We start from the raw sequence: 21943 nt of genomic DNA on the forward strand, positions 1-21943 counted from the left end.
GTTTATTCCCTTTTCTATACCTGCCATATGTGGGATCTCTTACTTGAACTAGCAGAAGGGTCCAGATGCCTTTAGGCAAGTCTTGTGTCTGATTGAAGCAGAGTATAAAAAAGCTAAGAGAACCTCCAGAATAAAACATTTGAAAGATAAACTTACTGGGCAAGGAGGGAAGCCCTTCAAACTATTTTTAGGCACTGCAGAGACCCTTTGAGAGCAGAAGAATGATCATTCTCTATGAAGTGGTTTTATAGCTATAGTGAGTCATCGTATCTTTGCAATTCATTGTGCTTGGTTACATAATCTCGTCAACTGTGTCACACTCTCAGTTATCCAACAGATATACTAATAATAGCTTTTAATACTGCATTATGGCGATATGGTATCAGGGGAACATGCTTTCCAAAGAACAGAAATTATGTGCTGTTAAAATTTCATCTTGAACCTGAACCTTATTCACCTAGAATCCAAAGTGAATATGTATGCATGTTTTAAGGAGCAGTGTTTGGGCTTTAGAAATCTCTTTACATGAAGAACCAAGTATCCTCCTTGGACAGTCAGTGTTGGAAGAGTGGGATAGTTCTGAATAAGGTAGTGTCTGTCAATTAAATTGTTCTCCAGCCCAGTTGCCGCAGACTTATGCTTTAGTCTTACGGTACTGGGGACACAATGAAGGAGGGTGTGAAACTGAACTGAGAGATTAAGAACTCTTGGAATTCTATTAATTTCATCAATAGAATGAGACTTGCTCTGGACACAGATCTTGGCACGCTTGACTCAGATATTTACCACCTCAGATATTTACCACCTCTGTGTAGATGTTGGCAGCAGAGTACTTGCATGCCCTTGAAAATGGGGGCCTCCTTAATTTTTGTGCATAGGTAACCTAGTTCCAGTCCTGGTTAACAATCATAGACATCAGTGGTATCAATTTTGAGGCAATTATATGCAAATAGTAGGGGAGAAATGGTGAACAAAGCCATCATAAAAAAGACAGTCACCCCATATGCACTTACAGAATAGATCTTGGGGTGGCTTCAAAAGAATGTGCTTTGTTGCCTCATATCCTCTGTGGCACATGGTGGACTATAAATATAAAAATGATTCAAACAATCACATAAACATTTTATTACATATGAAGACTTAGATATTGTATGGGTATGTGAATTCCCCTTCCACAAATCAAATTATATATGGTGTATTCTATTCCTTCTAGAAAGCTACAGAGAAGTTGCAGATATGCAGCTATGGTATTTCCTACTCGGTGTTTGCTTTATAATGAAGGAAAATAAGCTATTTCTTAAGGAACAGGTGTAGTGCTAGTTAGTTAAGAGAATAGCAAACAGCAATGGGCTGCTGCCCTGGAAACTGCCTGGTATCCTAGCAACAAGCCCATTCATTGCCTGGTCTGCTCCGTGGAGTTCTGTCAACACAGGTAAAGGGCTTACCCTCCAGCACTTAAGTGACAGCCTTTCTGTTTCAGAGAAAAGTGAGGCCCATATATATAAACCTGGAAGTGAAGGAGAAAACATGATTCTGCTAAGCAGCCAGTGATTTGGAAGGTAAAAGGACAGCAATGTAGGAGTTAAATTTATTCACATTTACTTTTCTTCTAGGTGGGCTGGAAATAAGTGTCTTTAACTGTTGGTTCTCCGAAAGGAAGGATCAAAACTTTGGTGGAAGTAGCTAATGCTATGACCTATGGCTCTGCTCCCACTGCCTTCTTTGGGTTAAGAAGTGCAGTATTTTCCCAAAACTTTAGTTGACCTCTGCTTCCATGAGTAGCCACAAGGAGTAGGAGAAAGAGGACAGAACATATCCTGGTGGTGATTTGAAAGTTACAGCTTCCGTTTTTCCACATATTTTAATTGTACTCCCTAAATTCTATGAGAATACTTGAGATTTTTTTATTTAAAAAATGTTCAAAATATCTCCTGAGACCCATAGGAAATCTCAAATGATTGGAACTAGCTATGGTATAGAATAGAGAGTGAATTTTCTGAGGGCAGAGCAGAAACTTGATAGGATCTGGGCCCTTAACCTCTTTTAAAAGATTCATTCCTTTCTGTCTCTCTTTTTCCATTTTTTCCATGTTTCCACATTTATTTCATATATGCCAGAAATTATTCTAATCATAATGAATCATCATTGCCTTCTCTATAACTCTAGAGATATAAAAAAAATAGTAGATACCACATAAGCAAGTGGTGAATTTCAATTCAGGAGTGGTAAATTCAACATTAGATCAGATATCTAATCTCTCTTCAGAGACCTAAATGAATTGGAAATTTCAGTGTTGCCAGTTGAAAAATTATGACTTTTCAATGCATTCTCAATAAAACTGAACCTCAAAGAGATTTCTCCTAAAAGAACATCTATATCTATCTTCAAAATTGGGAATAGAGTATATTGAGGAATAGTATTTTTTTCTCCTGATTTGTGTGTGAATGTATATAATTTTAATGTTTGCATAACAAGAAATCAAATACTTTTTTAAATGATTTTATTTCTTGGGTGCCTGAGTGGCTCAGTCAGTTAAGCATCTGCCTTTGGCTCAGGTCATGATCCCAGGGTCCTGGGATGGAGCCCCAAGACAGGCTCCCTGCTCATCAGGGAGTCTCCCCCACCACCCCCCAACTCATGCTCACTCTCTCTTGCTCTCTCTCTCTCTCTCTCCCTCCCCTCTCCTTCTCATTTTTAAAAATTTATTTATCTGAGACAGAGGGAGAGAGTACAAGTGTGCACAAGCCAAGGAAGGGGCAAAGGAAGAAAGAGAGAATCTCAAGCAGACTCTGCACTGAGCACAGAGCCTTATGCGGGGCTCAATCTCATGATCCTGGGGTCATGACCTAAAGAGAAATCAAGAGTTGGACCTCCATCGACTGAGCCACCCATGTGCCCCAAGAAATCAAATACTTAAGTAAAACTTCTATTCCTTTAGAATGGCTCGAACTTTTTATTAGCTGGTGTCATAGTCTAGTAAGTCATATACATACATACACAAAATGTTTTTAAGTTTTTCATAACTAAATCACCAGAAGCAAAAAAAAAATTATTTTAATAATGAATCTCAGCTCTTAGTTTAATTTCTAAAGGAGGTTCAGCTTTTCATTTTGACTTAAGATGATGATACAAAGTTCTAGGAATTGATAAAAACTAACAGGAGAGTAATGAAACAAATCAGAAAATTAGTTTAAAAATTCAAGTGGTTGCCTGAAAAATGTCTTTGGTAACTCTGGAGATAAATGTTTGTAACAAAGAACATGTTGAGTAACTATATTGTTATCATTATGACAACATAGGCTTTTAGGATGAAGTCTTACACAGAGGGAAATAATTTCCTACTTCCAAGCTGGTGACCAACCAACCAATTTAGAGATTAAAACTACAAATGAATTGTATTTTAGCTGATTACATTTAATTAATTAGTAAAAGTAAAGCACAGATGAAAGACCTTTTGTAGTAGGATTGACAAGGAAATAACAAATGATGCTGAGTGATGGTATGAGGCAACTTCCAGCAGAGCACATGGCAGAAGGAGGAAATAATAATAATCACAGATAAAGCCAATCAATATAAAGACAGTGTTGAAGAAGACAAGAACATTTTTGCTAAAAGTGAATACAGGTGTGTCTCTCATGAATAAATAATCTTTTAAAAAAGTGAATACAAAAAAAGTGAATACAGGTATGTTTACACCTGAAATTAATATAAGATTATATACTTCAATAAAAAAATGACTATAGAGTCATATATGTGCATGTGTATGTTGCTGATGGCTTAAAGAAACATCCAAATATATTTTATTTTAGCAGTGCCTTTGATTAAGCATAAACAGCAAATTCAGTAGTTATGTCAACTTCTATTTTAGTAACATGTTTAAAGCAGATTACAAATCTCCTAGTAACCATGTAGTCACAGTTCTTCGTGAAAAAAAAAAATCGTTTCTCTGCAGCAGTTGGTTCTGAAAGGCAAATGTATTTGTGGAAACAAACTTTAACACCAGGAGGTATTATTTTGTAGGCAAAGTATGTGAATTTCAACTTGCGGTATGCTCGATTGAAGTGCATTTAGTTTTCCAAAGGATGGTTCTGCACAAAGTTAAACAAAAGGTTTAACAAGAGTTTTAAAGTCCTGTTAAAGATTTCCTAAGAGCTCTCATCTCACTTGCTTCCATTTTACTTCTGCTTCTCTGTGGTCACTATTGCTGCGCAAGAAGCAATTTTGCAAGCATTTATATGGCTGTGAGCCATGTATGAGTCAATTAGATTGCCTATTTTTTAAATCTCTCTAACAGTTTATAGAACAGACTAACCCCTTCTCTCACACTGCATCAGGCCTGGATTCTGCCCTTTTGAGGAAGAATTAGACCAAAAAAAAAAAAAAAAAGGCATCTCAATGAGATCAGAGCAGAAAGACTATCAAACTCTTCTCTCTCTCCTCCTTTTAAAAATGATATACTCCTCTTGAGATCTATTTGACACACACGTGCAATGCTCAGAAAAGAGTAATTCATTAGTAACAAGGTCCAACAGGTTCCCCATCCCTAAATATGCCCACCCCAGTCCCTTATTCTTCTATATTTGTTTGTTTTAGCTTCACTAAGCCATGTTGTTTAACAAAATTGCAAATAACTTCCCATGAGAAACCCACTTTTTGTGAATACAGATCTCTATAGATAGAAGAGAAAGTCAGCAATGTGAAACATAGTCTTTTCAATACCACTCTAGGCCAGTATTCAACTGAGCTAAACATCATGGACTAATAAGAGTAGCATGGATAATACATATGAAAACCAAGCGTAGGGGAAAAAATGTTTTTAATTGCCTCTGGAGGCAGATGACTTGCCTTCCTTCCTCTTTTCTTCCTTCTGCCCTTCATTCTTACGTCTGATGAAGCTAATATTAACATTTGCTTGCATTGCCTGAGCACAGGGCAGATGCCTAGGCCATGAGTGATGAGAAGTGGGCTAACAGTGTGCTGAAAATTCAACCTAGGAAGTTCTCTTCACATGTTTACATCTTTTTAAAAATATTTTATTTATTTATTTGAGAGAGACAGAGATAGTGACAGAGAGCACAAGAGGGGAGGAGAGGGAGAAGCAAGTTCCCCATGGATCAGGGAGCCCGATTCAGTGTTCTATCCCAGGCCCCTGGAATCATGATCTGAGCTGACGGAAGACACTTAACCCACTGAGCCACCCAGGCACCCCTCATGTGTTTGCATCTTAAGAACTACTTGGCCTTCCTTGCTAAGATAATTGGATGCTACTTTATTCTACTTTACATTCCGTATCAGACAATACAGCACTTGATATTGGCCATTAGCTACATAGGAACAGGGGATTGGATCTCTTTGTGGTCATCATTACAGCCCAAGTATCTAGCACAGCATGGAACAGAATAGGTACTCAATAAATATTGAGGGATAAAGTGGATTTGGTTTATTTTTCCTAAACATTTACAAATGCTAAAACTATTTGCACTTACCCAAACACACCATGTTTTCCACATCTCCCTATATTTTGACCCATCAATAATTCCGTGTAGTTTCTTTTTAATTAGCCTTCTATCTATAGATTCCTACCTACCCTTCAAGTTTTAGATGGAAGAATAATGCTCCTGTGATGCTTGGGTGGACTCCTCTGTTTTGTGATGTTTCTTCCTACACACAGCACATAGCATCTTGTACATACTGCTCTCTTCTGGCATTGGGATTGCTTATGGGCTTAATCATGGCTGCTCTGTAGGCTATGAATTCCTTAATGGAACATATCTTTTCATCATTGTAACCTCTACCCTAGCATGGGTCTGATTTGTTGGGATTCGGGCAATGTTGATCCAATGAAAACTATTTCCTTTCACATCCCAAAAGTCAGACACCTAATCAAGTAGTTGGGATATAATCTGATGCATCTCAAAGCAGAAACATGATACATTAAGGCCTATAAGAGCACAAAGGAGGGAATAGTTATTCTTTCCTGGATACTGGGATTAGGTTCTACAGAGAAGGTAACATTGACCTGTCCTGGGGATAATGAGAAGGAATTCACAAACTGGGTGATCTTGAAGACAGAATACTATGAGCAAATACATTAAGATTTAAAAGTGTAGCATTGGGGGAGCCTGGGTGGCTCAGCGGTTTAGCGCCGCCTTCAGCCCAGGGCGTGATCCTGGAGACCCGGGATCGAGTCCCGCATCGGGCTCCCTGCATGGAGCCTGCTTCTCCCTCTGCCTGTGTCTCTGCCTCTCTCTCTGTGTCTCTCATGAATAAATAAATAAAATCTTTTTTTAAAAAAGTGTAGCATTAGAATTAAATATGTTAAGATTTAAAAGTGTAGCATTAGAATTCTGCTTTTCAGCTAAGATGGAGTAACAGGAACCAGATTTACCCTCTCACCTGCACCAACTGTATAACCAGATAAAATATAAGAAATGATGCTTTCAAGATATTATACATAGGTATCAAAGGGCAATAACTGAGGCAAGGTGGAAAATAAGTAAAATGACACCTATGGTTGTCCCAACTTACCCAGAGGGAGTTTCCAGGCCATTGTTCTAGTAGAAGGAATGGAGGCAGGACCCGCTTCTCTCCCTGACCCAGAAGTCTTGGGAAACTAGGATGCCTGTTGTCCACAAGGAAAAGTACTGGAGCTACAAAGAGAAGTCCAGAGACTGAAGAGATTGCCTCCTGGAGTCTTCAGCTGAGTACTGATTAACATTTATATGTGAAGAAACTACGTGCAGCTGGGAAAAGAACAATGAAATGCCTTGAAAGAAATAATCCCTGGAGTTAGTCCATTGATGGAAATAGTTCCTGTTCTGTATCCAGAGTGGAAATTTGCATAATTAGCAGAATATTGGCCAGAAAGGTTTTGCCTTAGTAATGGGACAAAATTAGCCAGAGACTCAAAGCTGCTCTAGTCTCAACTGCCCCATCTCAAAAGCAATAACTATATATTAGTTTTCTATTGCTGTGTAATAGACTGCCAAATGTAGAAGTTTAAAGCAACACTAAATTTATCTCACAGTTCCCATGGGTCAGGAGTCCTGGTACAGGTTTGGTGGTTCCTCTGTTCTGGGCCTCCACAGGGAGAAATGAGGTGCGGTATTGACTGGGGCTGTGCTTCTCATCTGAGGCTTGGAGTTCTTTCAAGATCATTCAAATTGTTGGCAGAATTCTGTTTCTTGCAGTTGTAAGACAGAGATCCCTGTTTTCTTGCTAGATGTTGGTACAAGACCACTTTCAGCACCCAAGAGCCCTCATAGGCAACAGACCAGTGGGAATGTGGTCTCCTAATGTTTTATCATCTGTATCTTTTAAAGTCTCCTCTGATTTGGTCACCTACCTGGATGATATCTCAATGCCTGGTGGCGTTTTAAATGCAAAAAGAAATATTTAAGACTATTACATTAACAATGGGAGGATAAAGGGATATAAAGACAAGCACAGTTTCTTTAACTGGTAAATTGTCAACACAGTAAACTGATAAGTTGTACGTATATAAGTCGTACATAATAACTAGAATGATCACTGAAACTTTAATTTTTAAAAAAAATATTTATTTATTTATTCATGAGAGACAGAGAGAGAGAGAGAGAGAGAGAGAGAGAGGCAGCGACACAGGCAAAGGGAGAAGCAGGCTCCCCGAGGGGAGCCCGATGCGGGACTCCATCCTGGAACTGATCATGCCCTGAGCTGAAGGCAGACGCTCAACTGCTAAGCCACCCAGGCGTCCCTCTTTGTTTTTTTTTTTTTTGTTTTTTGTTTTTTGTTTTTTAAGATTTTATTTATTCATTAGAGACACAGAGAGAGGCAGAGATACAGGCAGAGGGAGAAGCAGGCTCCCCACGGGGAGCCCGATGTGGAACTCAATCCCAGGACCTCAGGATCATGACCTGAGCTGAAGGCAGATGCTCAACCACTGAGCCACTGATCACTAAAAATCTATACAAAGAGATATATGCAAATATACCATACATATGTAAAAATGGAATTATAAAAATTGTTCAGGTAACCCATTAGAAAGCCATTAGAAAGCAAAAAAAAAAAAAAAAAGAACACACAGAAAAGCAAAAAAGACAATAAACACAAAACAAAAAATAAAATGGCACATTTAAGTCCTAAAATAACAATAGTTACATTGAGTGCGAGTGATCTAAAACACTAATCAAAACTTACTAAAGAGCTAATATAATCAGGTAGTTTAGTATTGGTAGAAGAATAGACAAATGGATTGATGGAACAGAATAGAAAGCCCAGAAACAGACTTACCTAACTAAATATAGTCAACAGATCTTTGACAAGGGAGCAAAAGCAATAAAATGGAGCAATGAGAGTCTTTTCAACAAATGGTACTGAACATACATACACAAAAATAAATCTGGACAAACCTTACACCCTAAACAAAAATGAACTCAAAAAGATCTCATGTAAATATAAAATGTGTAATGATAATTATAAAATTCCTAGAAGAGAACATAAGAGAAAATGCATGATCTTGGTATGGTGTTGAGTTTTTAGATACAGCGCAGAAGGCATGATCCATGAAATGAATAATTAACAAGCTGGGCCTCATTGAAATTAAAAACTTCAACTCTGAAAAATACAATGACAACAGAATGAGCATACATGTCACAGAATGGGAGAAAATATTTGCAAATGCTTTGCACAATATCTGATAAAGAACTCTTATCCAAAGTATACGAAGAAGTCTTGAAGCTCAACAGTAAGAAAGTGAACAATCTAATTAAAAAGTGAGCAAAAGACCCAGACACCTCACCAAAGAAGATACACAGCTGGCAAATAAGTATATGAAAAGATGCCCAGCAGCACATGTCATTAGGAAACTGAAAATTGAAGAAATGATGAGATACCACCACATACCTGTAAGAATGGCAGAAATGTGAAACACTGACAACATCAAATGCTGATAAGAATATAGATCAAGGAATGCCTGAGTGGCTCAGTGGTTGAGCGTCTGCCTTAGGCTCAGGACGTGATCCCGGGGTCCTGGAATTGAGTCCCACATCGGGCTCCCTGCAGGGAGCCGGCTTTTCCCTCTGCCTGGGTCTCTGCCTCTCTCTCTGTCTTTCATGAATAAATGGGAAAAAATCTTTAAATATATATATATAGATCAAAAGAGTCTCCCATTCACTGCTGATGAAGACAATTTGGCAATTTCTTATAAAATTAAACAAACCCTTAACATATAATCCAGTAATTGTAGTCCTTGGTATTTACCCAAAGGAGTTGAAAACCAATGTCCAAACAAAAACCTGAATGTAGATGTTTATACCAGATTTATGTGTAATTGTCAAAACTTGGAAGCAGCCAAATGTCTTTTAGAGGGTGAATAGATAAGCTGTAGCACATGCAGACAATGGAATATTAATGAGCACTTAAAAAAAAAAAAAAAAAGAGAGCTACATGGGGCACCTGGGTGGCTCAGCCTGTTAAGTGTCCCACTCTTGGTTCCAGCTCAGGGTGGTGAGATCAAGTCCCACATGAGGCTCTGGGCTTGGGATTCTTTCCCTCTTCCAATCTCTCTCCTCTTTTGTCCCTCCCACTACACCCATGAAGCATGCACATGCACTGGTTCTCCCTCCCCCTGCTCTCAAATAAATAAATAAATAAATAAATAAATAAATAAATAAAATCTAAAAAAAAAAAGAGGGCAGCCCTGGTGGCTCAGCGGTTTAGCGCGGCCTTCAGCCCAAGGCGTGATCCTGGAGACTCAGGATCGAGTCCCTCGTCGGGCTCCCTGCATGGAGCCTGCTTCTCCCTCTGCCTGTGTCTCTGCCTCTCTCTGTCTCTCTGTGTCTCTAATAGATAAATAAAATCTTTAAAAATTTTTAAAAGAAAAGAGCTATTAAGCTGTGGAAAGATATGGAGGAAGATTATGTACATATTACTATGAGAAAGAAGACAATCCAAAAGGCTATACATTACATGATTCCAGCCATATGACACTCTGGAAAAGGCAAAACTATGGAGACAGTAAAAATGTCAGTGATTCAGTGGTTATGGGGGAAAAGGCATGAATAGGCACAGCACAGAGGATTTTGAGGGCAATGAAACTACTCTGCATGACACTATTATGGTAAATACATGTCATTAAACATTTGTCCATACCTATAGCATGTAAGACACCAAGACTAGGGATCCCTGGGTGGCGCAGCGATTTAGCGCCTGCCTTTGGCCCAGGGCGCGATCCTGGAGAGCCAGGATCGAGTCCCGCGTCAGGCTCCTGGTGCATGGAGCCTGCTTCTCCCTCTGCCTGTCCCTCTGCCTGTGTCTCTGCCTCTCTCTCTCTGTGTGACTATCATAAGTAAATAAATAAATAAATAAATAAATAAATATTAAAAAAAAAAAAGACACCAAGACTAAACCCTACTGTAAATTATGGACTTTGGATGATAATGATGCGTCACTGTTGGTTCATCCACTATAAAAAATGTGCCACTTAGGTATGGGATGTTAAGTAGAAGAGCCTTTGCATTTTAGAGGCAGGGGTATATGGAAACTTTCTCTACTTTCCACTCAGTTTTGCTGAACCTACAACAGTTCTAAAAAAATTAAAATCCATTAAAATTTTTTCAAAAATGGAGATATTTAGGGGCACCTGGGTGACTCAGTCAGTTAAGCATCTGCCTTCAGCTCAGGACTTGATTTTCGAGTCCTAGGATTGAGTCCCGTGTAGGCTCCCTGCTCAGCCGGAAGTCTGCTCTCCCTCTCCTTCTGCCCCTCCTCCCTTCACAGGCATGTACTCTCTCTCCCTTTCAAATAAGTAAAATCTTTTTTAAAAATGAAGATATTTAAAACTGCTCTTTGTGAGTTATTTAAGATGTTTTACAGCATGTCTAAACTTGATTTCTCAGCCACTCAAATGGTTTGGATTTTCAAATTATTTCATATATTTATAATGTTAGAGGATACCATACTTTCTTTTTATCAGATAAGAATATTCCTTCAAGGAGGCAAAAGAACTATAAAAACATAAATACATAAATATACTCATGAGATATGTGATGTAATTATACACAACATATGTTTTTGAAAACCCTTAAAAATTATATAAATATTTAGTTCTTCATACTAGATACTAGAGAAAGGAAAATTTTTTGTTTCCTCTTTTAATACAACTGAAAATAGTACAGAGTCTTTACTTGTATATTAAGACAGACACACATACACAAATACACTTAACACATGCAAATTCACAGACTATGAAGTCAGAGACCTTGTTCAAATTATGTTTCTGTCATCTACTGACTTCCTGACATGTATACATTAACTCCTATTCTGAGGCTTAATGTCTTTATCTATAAAATGGAGATATGTCAGAAGGTTATAATAATTAAAATGAAATAATAAGATAAAAGTCTAGAAATACAGAAGGCACATAGTAGGGGCCTAATAAACATTGATAAATATAACAAATATTCATTAAAATTATAAATATTAACTGTTATTACATTCACCCATCACCTTTCTGAAATTTCATTCCATGTAATTTATAAAGGTTTTTTTTATAATTTATAAAGTTTTAAAATAAATAATATATCTTAGTGAAAAAGAAAATTCATCTCTATGAAAAAATTTTTTAAATACTTAGATTTAAATTTTTAATATTTTGGAATGCTTCTATTTAGAAATCTGATCATTACATATCAATAGTGAGAAACAGAATAATGAAATGAACAATCCACTTATAAATAATTGCATTTTTATCTTTCACAAATGCCAATTTTTGGTCATTATAAATGCATTTTTCCTTTCCCAATTGCCTGTTCAATGAAAAATGCATAAAACTCCAGTTTATTTAGAGTACAAGCAGTTGAGACAAATAATTGAAAAAATTTTACACTTCAAATTTGCAAAGAAAATCCCAATCAAAATTAATTCAAAATAGGCAAGCTGATTTGGAGAACTTTTTAAAAAATTATTTTTAGTTTTGTAACTATATTTTTTAAGGTTATATTTATTTGAATTTTTATTTTATTTTTTAATTTAATTTTGAGTTAATCAACATGTAGTGTAATGTTGGTTTGAGGAGTAAAATTTAGTTATCACTCACATATATAACACCCAGTCTCATCATGAGTTAAAAAAGTTTTTTTAGATTATCCTTTCAATAGTGTTTCTTATAGCTTCTATGAACAGAGTTCATGTCAATACATGGTGTTCAAAAACATGATGTTGAACCCACTAAAATCCTTAAATTATTCTGAACAGTGTAAGCAATTCATTATAATTTGAGCTAAATAAAATTATTTTAAAATGTAATTTTTTGTACTTTAATTCTTTTTGTCAACCTTACATATTTCAAAAACCACATATACTATAAGTACAGACTTCAAAACTATGCTTTGCAAGGGGGCACCCAAGTGCCTCAGTTGATTAAATGACATACTCTTGATTTCAGGTCAGGTCATGATCTCAGGTTCCTGGGATTAAGCCCCATGTGGAACTCAGTGCTCAGCAAGGAGTCTGCTTAAGGATTCTCTCTCCCTCTCCTTTTGCCCTTCTCCCATGTCCACTAGCACATTTCTTCTCTCTCTTTCTCTCAAACAAATCTTAAAACAACACCACCAACAACTACACTTTGCAGGGTAAAATAGGTGAAGAGGGTTAAAAGTTACAAACTTCCAGTAATAAAATAAGGAAGTCATGGGGATGTAATATACAGCATAGGGAATATAGTCAATACTATTTCAATACTTTTGTATGGTGATGGATAATAACCATTCATGGTGATCATTTTGCAATGTATAAAAATATTGAATCACTATGTTGTACACCTGAAATTAATGGGATATTGTATGTCAATTATACTTCAATTAAAAAAAATACTAAGCTTTACGTAGACTAAAAAGCTGGATTGCACAGTAAGACTATGTTCCATCTGGCCTTATCTGAAACAGAAAATAGTATGGACAGGTTGAATCATCTTGTTGAAAATAGAAAGCAGAGGAATTAATATAAAGGAGAAAGGACATTTAAACATAATTTTCTTGTAGGGTGCCTGGGTGGCCCAGTTGATTAAATATGGGACTCTTGGTTTTGGCTCAGGTCCTGATCTCAGGGTTGTGAGACTGAGCCCCACACTGGGCTCCACACTCAGCGCTAAGACTGCTTTAGATTCTCTCTCCCTTTCCCTCTGCCTCTTCGACTGGTGCACTCTCTCTCAAATAAACAAATAAATCTTAAAAATATAGAAAGATAATCATGATATGGTTTCACTCAAATGTGGAATATAAGAGTGAAAGGGATTAAAAAGGAAAGGAGGGGAACTGAGTAGGGAAAAATTAGAGAGGAAGACAAACCATAATAGACTTCTAACTCTGGGAAACAAACAAAGGCAGGGAGGAGGGTAGGGGGATGGGGTAACTGGCACTAAGGAGGGTACATGATGAGATGAACACTGGGTGTTATATGTTGGTAAATTGAATTTAAATAAAATATTTTTTAAATCTTAAAAAAGTATTTACTTGCAATACATGTAAGTCAAATCATTATTCTATATGCTTACACATACATAGTGCTGCATATCAATTATATGTCAATAAAACTGAAAGAAAAAATTTGCTGAAATGCCAACTCTTTCTCTCCACAAAGCAAAAAGGAACTTGAAAGAAATACAAGCAAAAAAAAAAAAAAAAAAAGGAAAAAAAAGAAAAAAGAAAAGAAAAGAAATACAACCTAATTAAAGTCATCATCTTCCCCAGCTAAAACTAAATTATTAAGGTGATAAATCTTGTTGGTATTATAAAAGCAGTATTAACAACTAATATTAAAGGTTTACAATTTATTAAATTATTTCCTATCAATTATCTTATTTGTTTCTCACAGCAACAGCTGATGTAGGCACTATCATAATTCTCATATTCCAGGTGAAAAATCTTAGATTCAGAAGGATACTCCCCATTTTAATCATTTAACTTTTCTACCAAATCACAACAAAGATAGTTTCCCCTTTCTCTAGGCAGTAAGAGTTGTTTTCTGGTTTGTAGTGATTGTTTTAAAAGTCCCATCCTGGGGAAATAACAGTCATGTATAGGTGACAAGAGGATACTATTTCCTTTACCATTGACACAGCAAGCTACGATGGCCAATGTTGCCTTGTTAGGACTAAAAACAACCTAACAAAACTCTCCACTATTTTGAGATCCAGAAATAGATATCAAGTCAATCCTAGCTCCCTCAGGAATTTAGGTTGGCATTTAGGGAGTGGGAGTGTGTATACTCTGGCATTAGGGGTCACTCTGATGCTCAGTCCTTCTGATGTTTACTTGAACACTAGTTTTGGGGAAAAACAGGACAAGGAAACAGGCTAGAAGTCCCAAAATGGATGAAAAAAAAAAGTGTTCCATACAGAATTTCAGTTCATTGAAGCTATTATTTCAAATAACCATCATAGAATGCTCTCTAAAATTTTTCTCTTTTGCTAATGTAAGATTGCTTTGTATTTGGAGGGCATATATTTCAGTCACTACACAGTTTTCAACTTGTTCTGTAAGCCAAACAGTTCTCTTTTTAGAAACTCGTAAACTGCATAGTTATCTGGCAAAATTAGATTAAGGTATGTGACTGGAGAGTGTGAGATGGAGTAGTTCCAGTTTACAAATCTGGAGAGCTTATCTTGAAAAATATTGTAAAAAGAAGTATTAGCATGGATAAAGAGAGACATTACATAATTATAAATGGGTAACTCATCAAAAAGATGTAACAATCCTAAATGTATGTGAACCTAACAATAGGGCTTTAAAATATATGAAGCAAAAATGAATAGATCAACAGGGGAAACCCACATTTATACATGAAGTCATCAGTACTTCTTTCTCAGAAATCAATAGAACAATTTAATAAAAAAAAGCCAATAGAGTATGAAAGAACAATACTTTCAATCAACTTGATCATATTTACTTGTATAAAATATTCTACCATTGGCAGAACACATATTTTTTTCTTTCTTTTTTAAGATTTTATTTATTAATGAGAAACACACACACACACACACACACACACACACACACACACAGAGTGACAGAGACACAGGCAGAGGGAGAAGCAGGCTCCATGCAGGGAGTCTGAGGTGGGACTCGATCCCAAGTCTCCAGGATCAGGCCCTGGGCTGAAGGCCACGCTAAACCGCTGAGCCACCTGGGCTGCCCTACATATTTTTTTCAAATGCACATGGGAATATTTACTAAGATAGACCAAAGTCTGGACCATAAAGCAGATCTTAACAAATTTAAAGAATTAAAACTCTACAAGAACAGGGAAATTCATAGAGACGAAGTAAAATACAATTGTGAGGGGTTGGGGGTAAAGAAGACTTTTTGCTCAAAAAGTGCAGAGTTTCTACCTGAAATAATAAAAAAGTTCTAGAAATAGATGTGGTTATAGTTACACTGCATTGTGAGGATGTGGAAAGCCACTGAATTGTACAGTTAAAAATGATTAAAATGGTAGATTTCATATTATGTATCTTTTACTACAGTAGAAAAAGTCAATTGGAGAAAAAAGTCACATACACGGTATGTTATGTAAGAGAACAAAATTAAACAAGAAAACAATAGAAAGGTATCAGGAAAATCCTCAAATATTTGTAAATTAAACAACACATTTCTAAATAAACCAGGTGCCAAAGAGGAAAGTTCAAGAGGAGTTAGAAAATATTTTGAACTGAATGAAAATAGAGCATATAAAAATTTGTGGAATGTAACCAGTACTTAAAGGGAAATTTACAGAAGAAATGCCTATATTAGAAAAAAAAAAAGTCTAAAAATCAATAGCTTTTAGCTTAAGAATCTAGGGAAAAGTAGGGAGTGCCTGGATAGCTCAGTCAGTTAAGCATCTGACTGGATTTTGGCACAGGTCATGATTTCATGGTTGTGGGATCAAGTCTCACATCAGGCTCCACACTTTTAAAATTTTAGCAAATGAATCGAGCAATATATAGAAAGGAAAACACTTCACGATAGATTTGGGGTTTATCCAAGGAATAGAATGCTAGTTTAACATTTAAAAATCTCTGTAATTTACCATACCAACAGAATACAAAAGAAAAACCACATAATCATCTCAAGAGACACAGAAAAAAAAATCTATACTTGAATTTTTAGAAAGCTTATGAAACTAAGAATAAAAAGTAACTTCCCCATTTTATTAGGAAACACCTATAACTAACCTAACAGTGAAAGACTGAATGCTTTTCTTTATGATCAGGCATAAGAGAAGGATGTCCACCCTCACTGTTTTTAGCTAACACTACACTAGAGGGCCAACCCAGTGCAATTAGACAAGAAAAAGAAATATTATAAATACAGATTGAAAAGAAATAAATCTCTCTCTGTTGACTGACAACAAATAGAAAATCTTAAATAATATATAACAGCTACTGGAACTAATAAGTGACTTCAGGAAAGTCTTAAGATTCAAGGTCAATATACAAACATCAATTCTACTTCTATAAAGTAGCAAAAACTATTAGAAAGTGAAATGTGAAAACTATACGATAGTGGGATGCCTGGGTTGCTCAGTTGGTTAAGCATCTGACTTCAGCTTAGTTGCAATCTCAGGGTCTTGGAATTGAGGCCCATGTTGGGCTCACTGCTCAGAGAGGAGTCTGTTTGTTCCTCTCCCTCTGTCCCTCCCCTCTGCTAATGCTCACATTCTCTATCTCTCTCAAGTAAATAAATAAAATCTTAAAAAGATAATTATGTGATAGTATAAGAATATGAAATATTAAAAAATAATATGAAATATTTAAGTATAATCTACATATGCTAAAAATTATAAATTATTGATATAAGAAATAAAAGACAACCTAAATAAATGGAGAGTATATTATATTCATGAATTGGAAGGCTTTTTAGAATATCAATTCTCCCCAAATTAATCTATAGTTTTAATGTAATCTCCATTGAAATCTCAGCAGAGTATTTTGCAGAAATTAACAAGTCAATTCTAAAATTTCATAAATAAGCAAAGGACCTACAATAGCCAAACAACTTTGAAATGGGAAAACACCTACACTACTTGATTCAAACTTACTATACATTTATGGTTGTCAAGACAGTGTAGTACTAGAAAAGGATAAACATACAGAACCATTGAATAAAACAGAATTTAGTTTTATACAAACTAAATTGATTTTGACAGAGTTGTCAAAGAACTCAGTGGTGAAAAAAAAGTTTTTCAGCAACTGGTGACTAAACAATTTGGCAACTATATGCAAAACTAAAAGAATTATCTTTTTGTTGTTGATTTATAATATTTTCTTATTGTCAATTAATATACTTTGTGTTATTTTAATTTATTTAAATTTGTCAAGATTTTTTTTTGCTTCATGTATTTTATTTTATTTTTTAAAGATTTTATTTATTTGAGAAAGAGAGCATGTGACAGAGAGAGAGAGAGAGAGAGAAAGTGTGTGCACTTGAGGGCACAAGCAGAGGTAAAGGCAGAGGGAGAATGAGAGGGAGAAGCAGACTCCCTGCTGAGCAGGGAGCCTCTCTTGGGGCTTGATCCTGAGACTTAGGGATCATGACCTGAGCCGAGGGCAGACACTCAATGGACTGAGCCATCCAGGGGGCCCTGCTTCATGTATTTTATGTAAAGTCTCATTATTAGGTGTGTACCCAATTAGGATTGTTCTTGGTAAGTGACCATATTATAAATCTCTAATGTCCTTTTTTTGTCCTAACAATATTCTTTGTTCTGAATCTTAATTAGATATTAAAATAGTCACTCTAGGGGTACCAGAGTGACTCAGGTGGTTAAGAGTGCACCTTTAGCTCAGGTCATGATCTCAGGATAATGGGATGGAGACTTGCATTAGGCTCCTTGCTTAGCGGGGAGTCTGCTTCTCTCTCTCTCTCTGCCCCTCCCCCAGTTCATGGTCTCTCTCACTCTCTATCTCTCAAATAATAATACATAAAATCTTTTTTTAAAAAAATAGCCACTCTGGGGGTGCCCGGGTGGCTCAATGGTTGAGTGTCTGCCTTTGGCTCAGGGTGTGATCCCGGGGTCCTGGAATAGAGTCCCACATCAGGCTCTCTGCAGGGATCCTGCTGCTCCCTCTGCCTATGTCTCTGCCTCTCTCTCTGTGTCTCTCATGAATAAATAAATAAAATATTTTTTAAGCCACTTTGGCTTCCTTTTGATTATTGTTTACATAATATGTCTTTTCCATCCTTTTATTTTTAACCTGTTCTTATATTTAAACTATGTTTCTTGAGAAGAGCATGTAGATTTTTTAATTCTTTTTTTTTAAAGATTTTATTTATTTATTCATGAGAGACACACACACACAGAGAGGCAGAAACACAGGCAGAGGGAGAAGCAGGCTCCATGCAGGGAGCCTGATGTGGGACTCGATCCCGAGACTCCAGAATTACGCCCTGGGCTGAAGGCAGGCGCCAAACCGCTGAGCCTCCTGGGTTGCCCAGATTTTTTAATTCTTATATGACCATTTTGATCTTTTAATTGGTGTGTTTACCATATAGATTTAATATAATTATTTAACATAATTATAATCCACGTGTTTGGTTTTAGGTCTATTATTTTGCTACATATTTTTTTGTTCCCCTTTCCCTTCTTTCCTGCCTTCTTTTGGATAGTTAGATAGTTTTAGCATTATGCTGTATTTTTCTATGGAAGAGTTTCTCTACATCAAAACTATTGGTATTTTGGACTAGATAATTCTTTATTCTGGACAACTACTCCGTGCATTGTAGGATGATTAGCAACATTTCTGACTTCTATCCACTAGATGCAGTTACACCCTTTCCCACAGTTATGGCTGTCTCTATGATGTCATTTGTCCCCTGATGGGCAAAACTACTGCAAATTGAGAACCACTGTTTTCTTTCTTTTTTTTTTTAATTTTCTTTATTTATTCATGAGAGACGCAGACAGAGATAGAGAGGCAGAGACACAGATAGAGGGAGAAGCAGGCTCCATGCAGGGAGCCTGACATGGGACTCGATCCCGGGACTCCAGGACCACACCCTGGGCCGAAGGCAGGCGCTAAACTGCTGAGCCACCCAGGGATCCCCCACTGTTCTTGATAATACAGTAATTTTTAAGTAATATGTAGAAATTTACAACCACATAAATCCCTTACTCTCTCCCCTTATGTTATAGTTGTCATGTGTTTTACATTTTTTTTCATGTGTTTTACATTAACAGGCATTATTTTTTTTTTTTTAAAGATCTGAGAGAGAGAAGGGGAACACATAAGCAGGGGAGGGACAGAGAAAGAGGGAGAAAGAGAATCTCTAGCAGACTTGCTGCTGAGTATGGAACCTAACTCTAGGCTCCATCCCACAGCACTGAGATCATGACCTGAGACAAAATCAAGAATTGGATGATTAACTGACCAAGCCACCCAAGTGCCTCTAAATTAACATGCATTTAAAACCTTATCAGACAATGTGAAATTTTTCCCTTCAATAATTATACGTATTTTGGGGGTTCCTGATTGGCTCAGTTAGGATAGTGCACAATTCTTGATCTCAGGGTCATGAGTTCAAGCCCCATGGTGGGTGTGGAGCCTACTTAAAAAATATATCAAAAAATAATAGTTACATATATTTTGAGGAACTTTAAAAAAAGGATTCACTATTTACCCAGATATTACTGTTTTTATTCTTCTTTCATTCTTAAATTTCTAGGTTTCATCTGGTATTGTTTTCCTTCAGTCTGAAGAGCTTTCTGTATCATTTCTTTTAGTTGGCCATGGGTTCTTTTAGATTGTCTTCATCTGAGAATAAAGACATAAAGATTTATGTCTCCTTTATTCTTGAAGGATAGTTTTGCTGGGTATAGAATGCTGGGTTAACATTATTTACTATCATTTTAAAAATGCTGTTCTACTGTCTTTTGGCCTTCATGGTTTCTGAAGAGCAGTCCATCATCATTAACATCATTGTTCTCCTATATTTGTCATTTTTCCTTAGCTACCTTTAAGATTTTTTTCTTTACATTTAGTTTTCAGTAGTTAGATTATAATGTGTCTGGGTGTGGTTTTCTTTGAGTTTATTCTGTTTTATGATCACTAAACTTCTTGAATATGCAAGTTAATGTCTCTCATCAAATTGAGGAACTTTTCAGCCATTGTTTCCTCAAATTCTTTTTCTGCATCAATTTATTTATAGGACTCCGTTGTTATAAATGTTAGACCTTTGATATAGTTCCTTGACTCTCTGAAGTTCTATTCATTTTTTTTCCAATGTATTTTCCTCTTCGTCCTTCAGACTGAATGATTTCTATCAATCTAGCGTCAAGTTCACTGACCCTTTCCTCTGTCATCTTCATTCTGCTATTGAGGTCAGCCAGCAAAATTTAAATTTCACAGATTGTATGCTTTAAAATGATTTCATTCTTTTTCTAGAATTTAATTTTTTTTGCTGAGTGCTTTTATATTTCTATATATTTTATTTAATATATATTTACCTTATGGAGCTTATTATTATTACAATCTATTTTTTTAAAGTCTTTGTCTTATAATTTCAGCATCTGTGTCACCTTAGGGTTTGCACCTATTCATTATCTTTTCCCTTAAGAATTGGCCACATTTTGGGCAGCCCCGGTGGCGCAGCAGTTTAGCGCCTCCTGCAGCCTGGAGTGTGATACAAGTCCCACGTCAGGCTCCCTGCATGGATCCTGCTTCTCCCTCTGCCTGTGTCTCTGCCTCTCTCTCTCTCCCTGAATAAATAAATAAATAAATAAATAAATAAATAAATAAATAAATAAAAGAATCGGCCACATTTTTTGGTTGTTTATCAGGTAATTTTGGATTGTATTCTGGACTTTAAGAATATTAAGTTGTGTAGATATGAATCCTGTTAAAAACCTCTAAGGTATTTTATTATTATTATTATTATCATAATCATCATAATTACTGTTTTAGCAGGTAGTCAACCAAGTCAACTTCAGATTGCAAGTTTTTAAAACCACTTTTTAGACAGAAGGCAAAACGGCTGGGTGTGCAGCATTCTGGAACCCTCCATCAAGCCTGCAGATCCTATGTGCCTCCAGGAACTCCAGGCCTCATCATGGTGGAGGCTGAGCACCTCTCAGCCCGTGGCTGCTGGACTGTCTTCACCAACTTCTTATGCTCCAGAAAAGGAACACTCCTGTGTGCTGAGATGATATTGTGCCTGGTGATTCTAATCTGGTTCAGCCTCTCAACACCAGCATACTCCTCTCTGTCAGTAGTTGAGATGATCCTTGCTGAGATCTTCTTTGTCATCTACATGTGTGACCTAGCCTCCAAGATACAATACTGGTCTTGGATTGATTTCTTCCGAACCCTTATTGCAGCCACCCTCTACCTCATCACCTCCATTGTTGTCCTTGTTGAGGGAGGAAATCGTTCCATAATCATTGCAGGAGTACTGGGCCTCATTGCTGTGTTCCTCTTTGGCTATGATGCCTTCATCACCTACCCCTCAAGGTAATAAAGACATAGAGCAGCACTGACTGTGTTGGTGGATTCCCTTTTTTCCCTGAGACCTGGTTGATGGTTTGATTCTTAATTCAATTCTCAAAGCTTTTGCTAGGCAACTTTGGATCTGTCCTATGCATATACAGCTCAAGAGTAGACTAGGGACTGGTATAGTTTCTTACACTATACATTAGGGCAGCCTCTTCTTGACCTCACTTCCTTCCAGGTTTCCTCCTATGCCCTCTGCCTCACAGAGGCCCTTTTACCCAGTTCTTTGTGCAGAAAAGTGAGATTTCTTTTTAGAGTTTTACCTGCTCCTATCATTGCTGCTGAGCAGTTCTGCATGCAGGGCCTGCCCATGGGGCAAAGCCACAAACCAAAAGAGGGGAAAAAAATGGAACACTCATTCTTAAATGTGTTGCTTCTTCAAGTTTTGACTCCACTCCACTAACTGCCTGATTTTGTTTACTTTTAAGAGTCCTTGTG

The 21943-nt window shown here is 36.7% G+C and overlaps 1 protein-coding gene across 1 annotated transcript; it reads left to right on the plus strand.

Moving 5' to 3' along the window:
- The first annotated feature begins 1438 nt into the window (after positions 1 to 1438).
- LOC112647979 (proteolipid protein 2-like) lies at positions 1439 to 21488 on the plus strand. The gene is made up of 2 exons (XM_025429349.3): positions 1439 to 1575; positions 20924 to 21488. The coding sequence occupies exon 2, from the start codon at positions 21066 to 21068 to the stop codon at positions 21468 to 21470; it is 405 nt and encodes a 134-aa protein (XP_025285134.2). The 5' UTR covers positions 1439 to 1575; positions 20924 to 21065; the 3' UTR covers positions 21471 to 21488.
- Positions 21489 to 21943: the final 455 nt, after the last annotated feature.

The sequence above is a fragment of the Canis lupus genome, chromosome 7 (genome assembly GCF_003254725.2).
Source record: "Canis lupus dingo isolate Sandy chromosome 7, ASM325472v2, whole genome shotgun sequence".
Lineage (NCBI taxonomy): Eukaryota > Metazoa > Chordata > Mammalia > Carnivora > Canidae > Canis > Canis lupus.

What these genes read in the sequence shown, in the direction of transcription:
- LOC112647979 (XM_025429349.3), top strand. Translation starts at nt 21,066, where the DNA reads ATGGTGGAGGCTGAGCACCTCTCAGCCCGTGGCTGCTGGACTGTCTTC.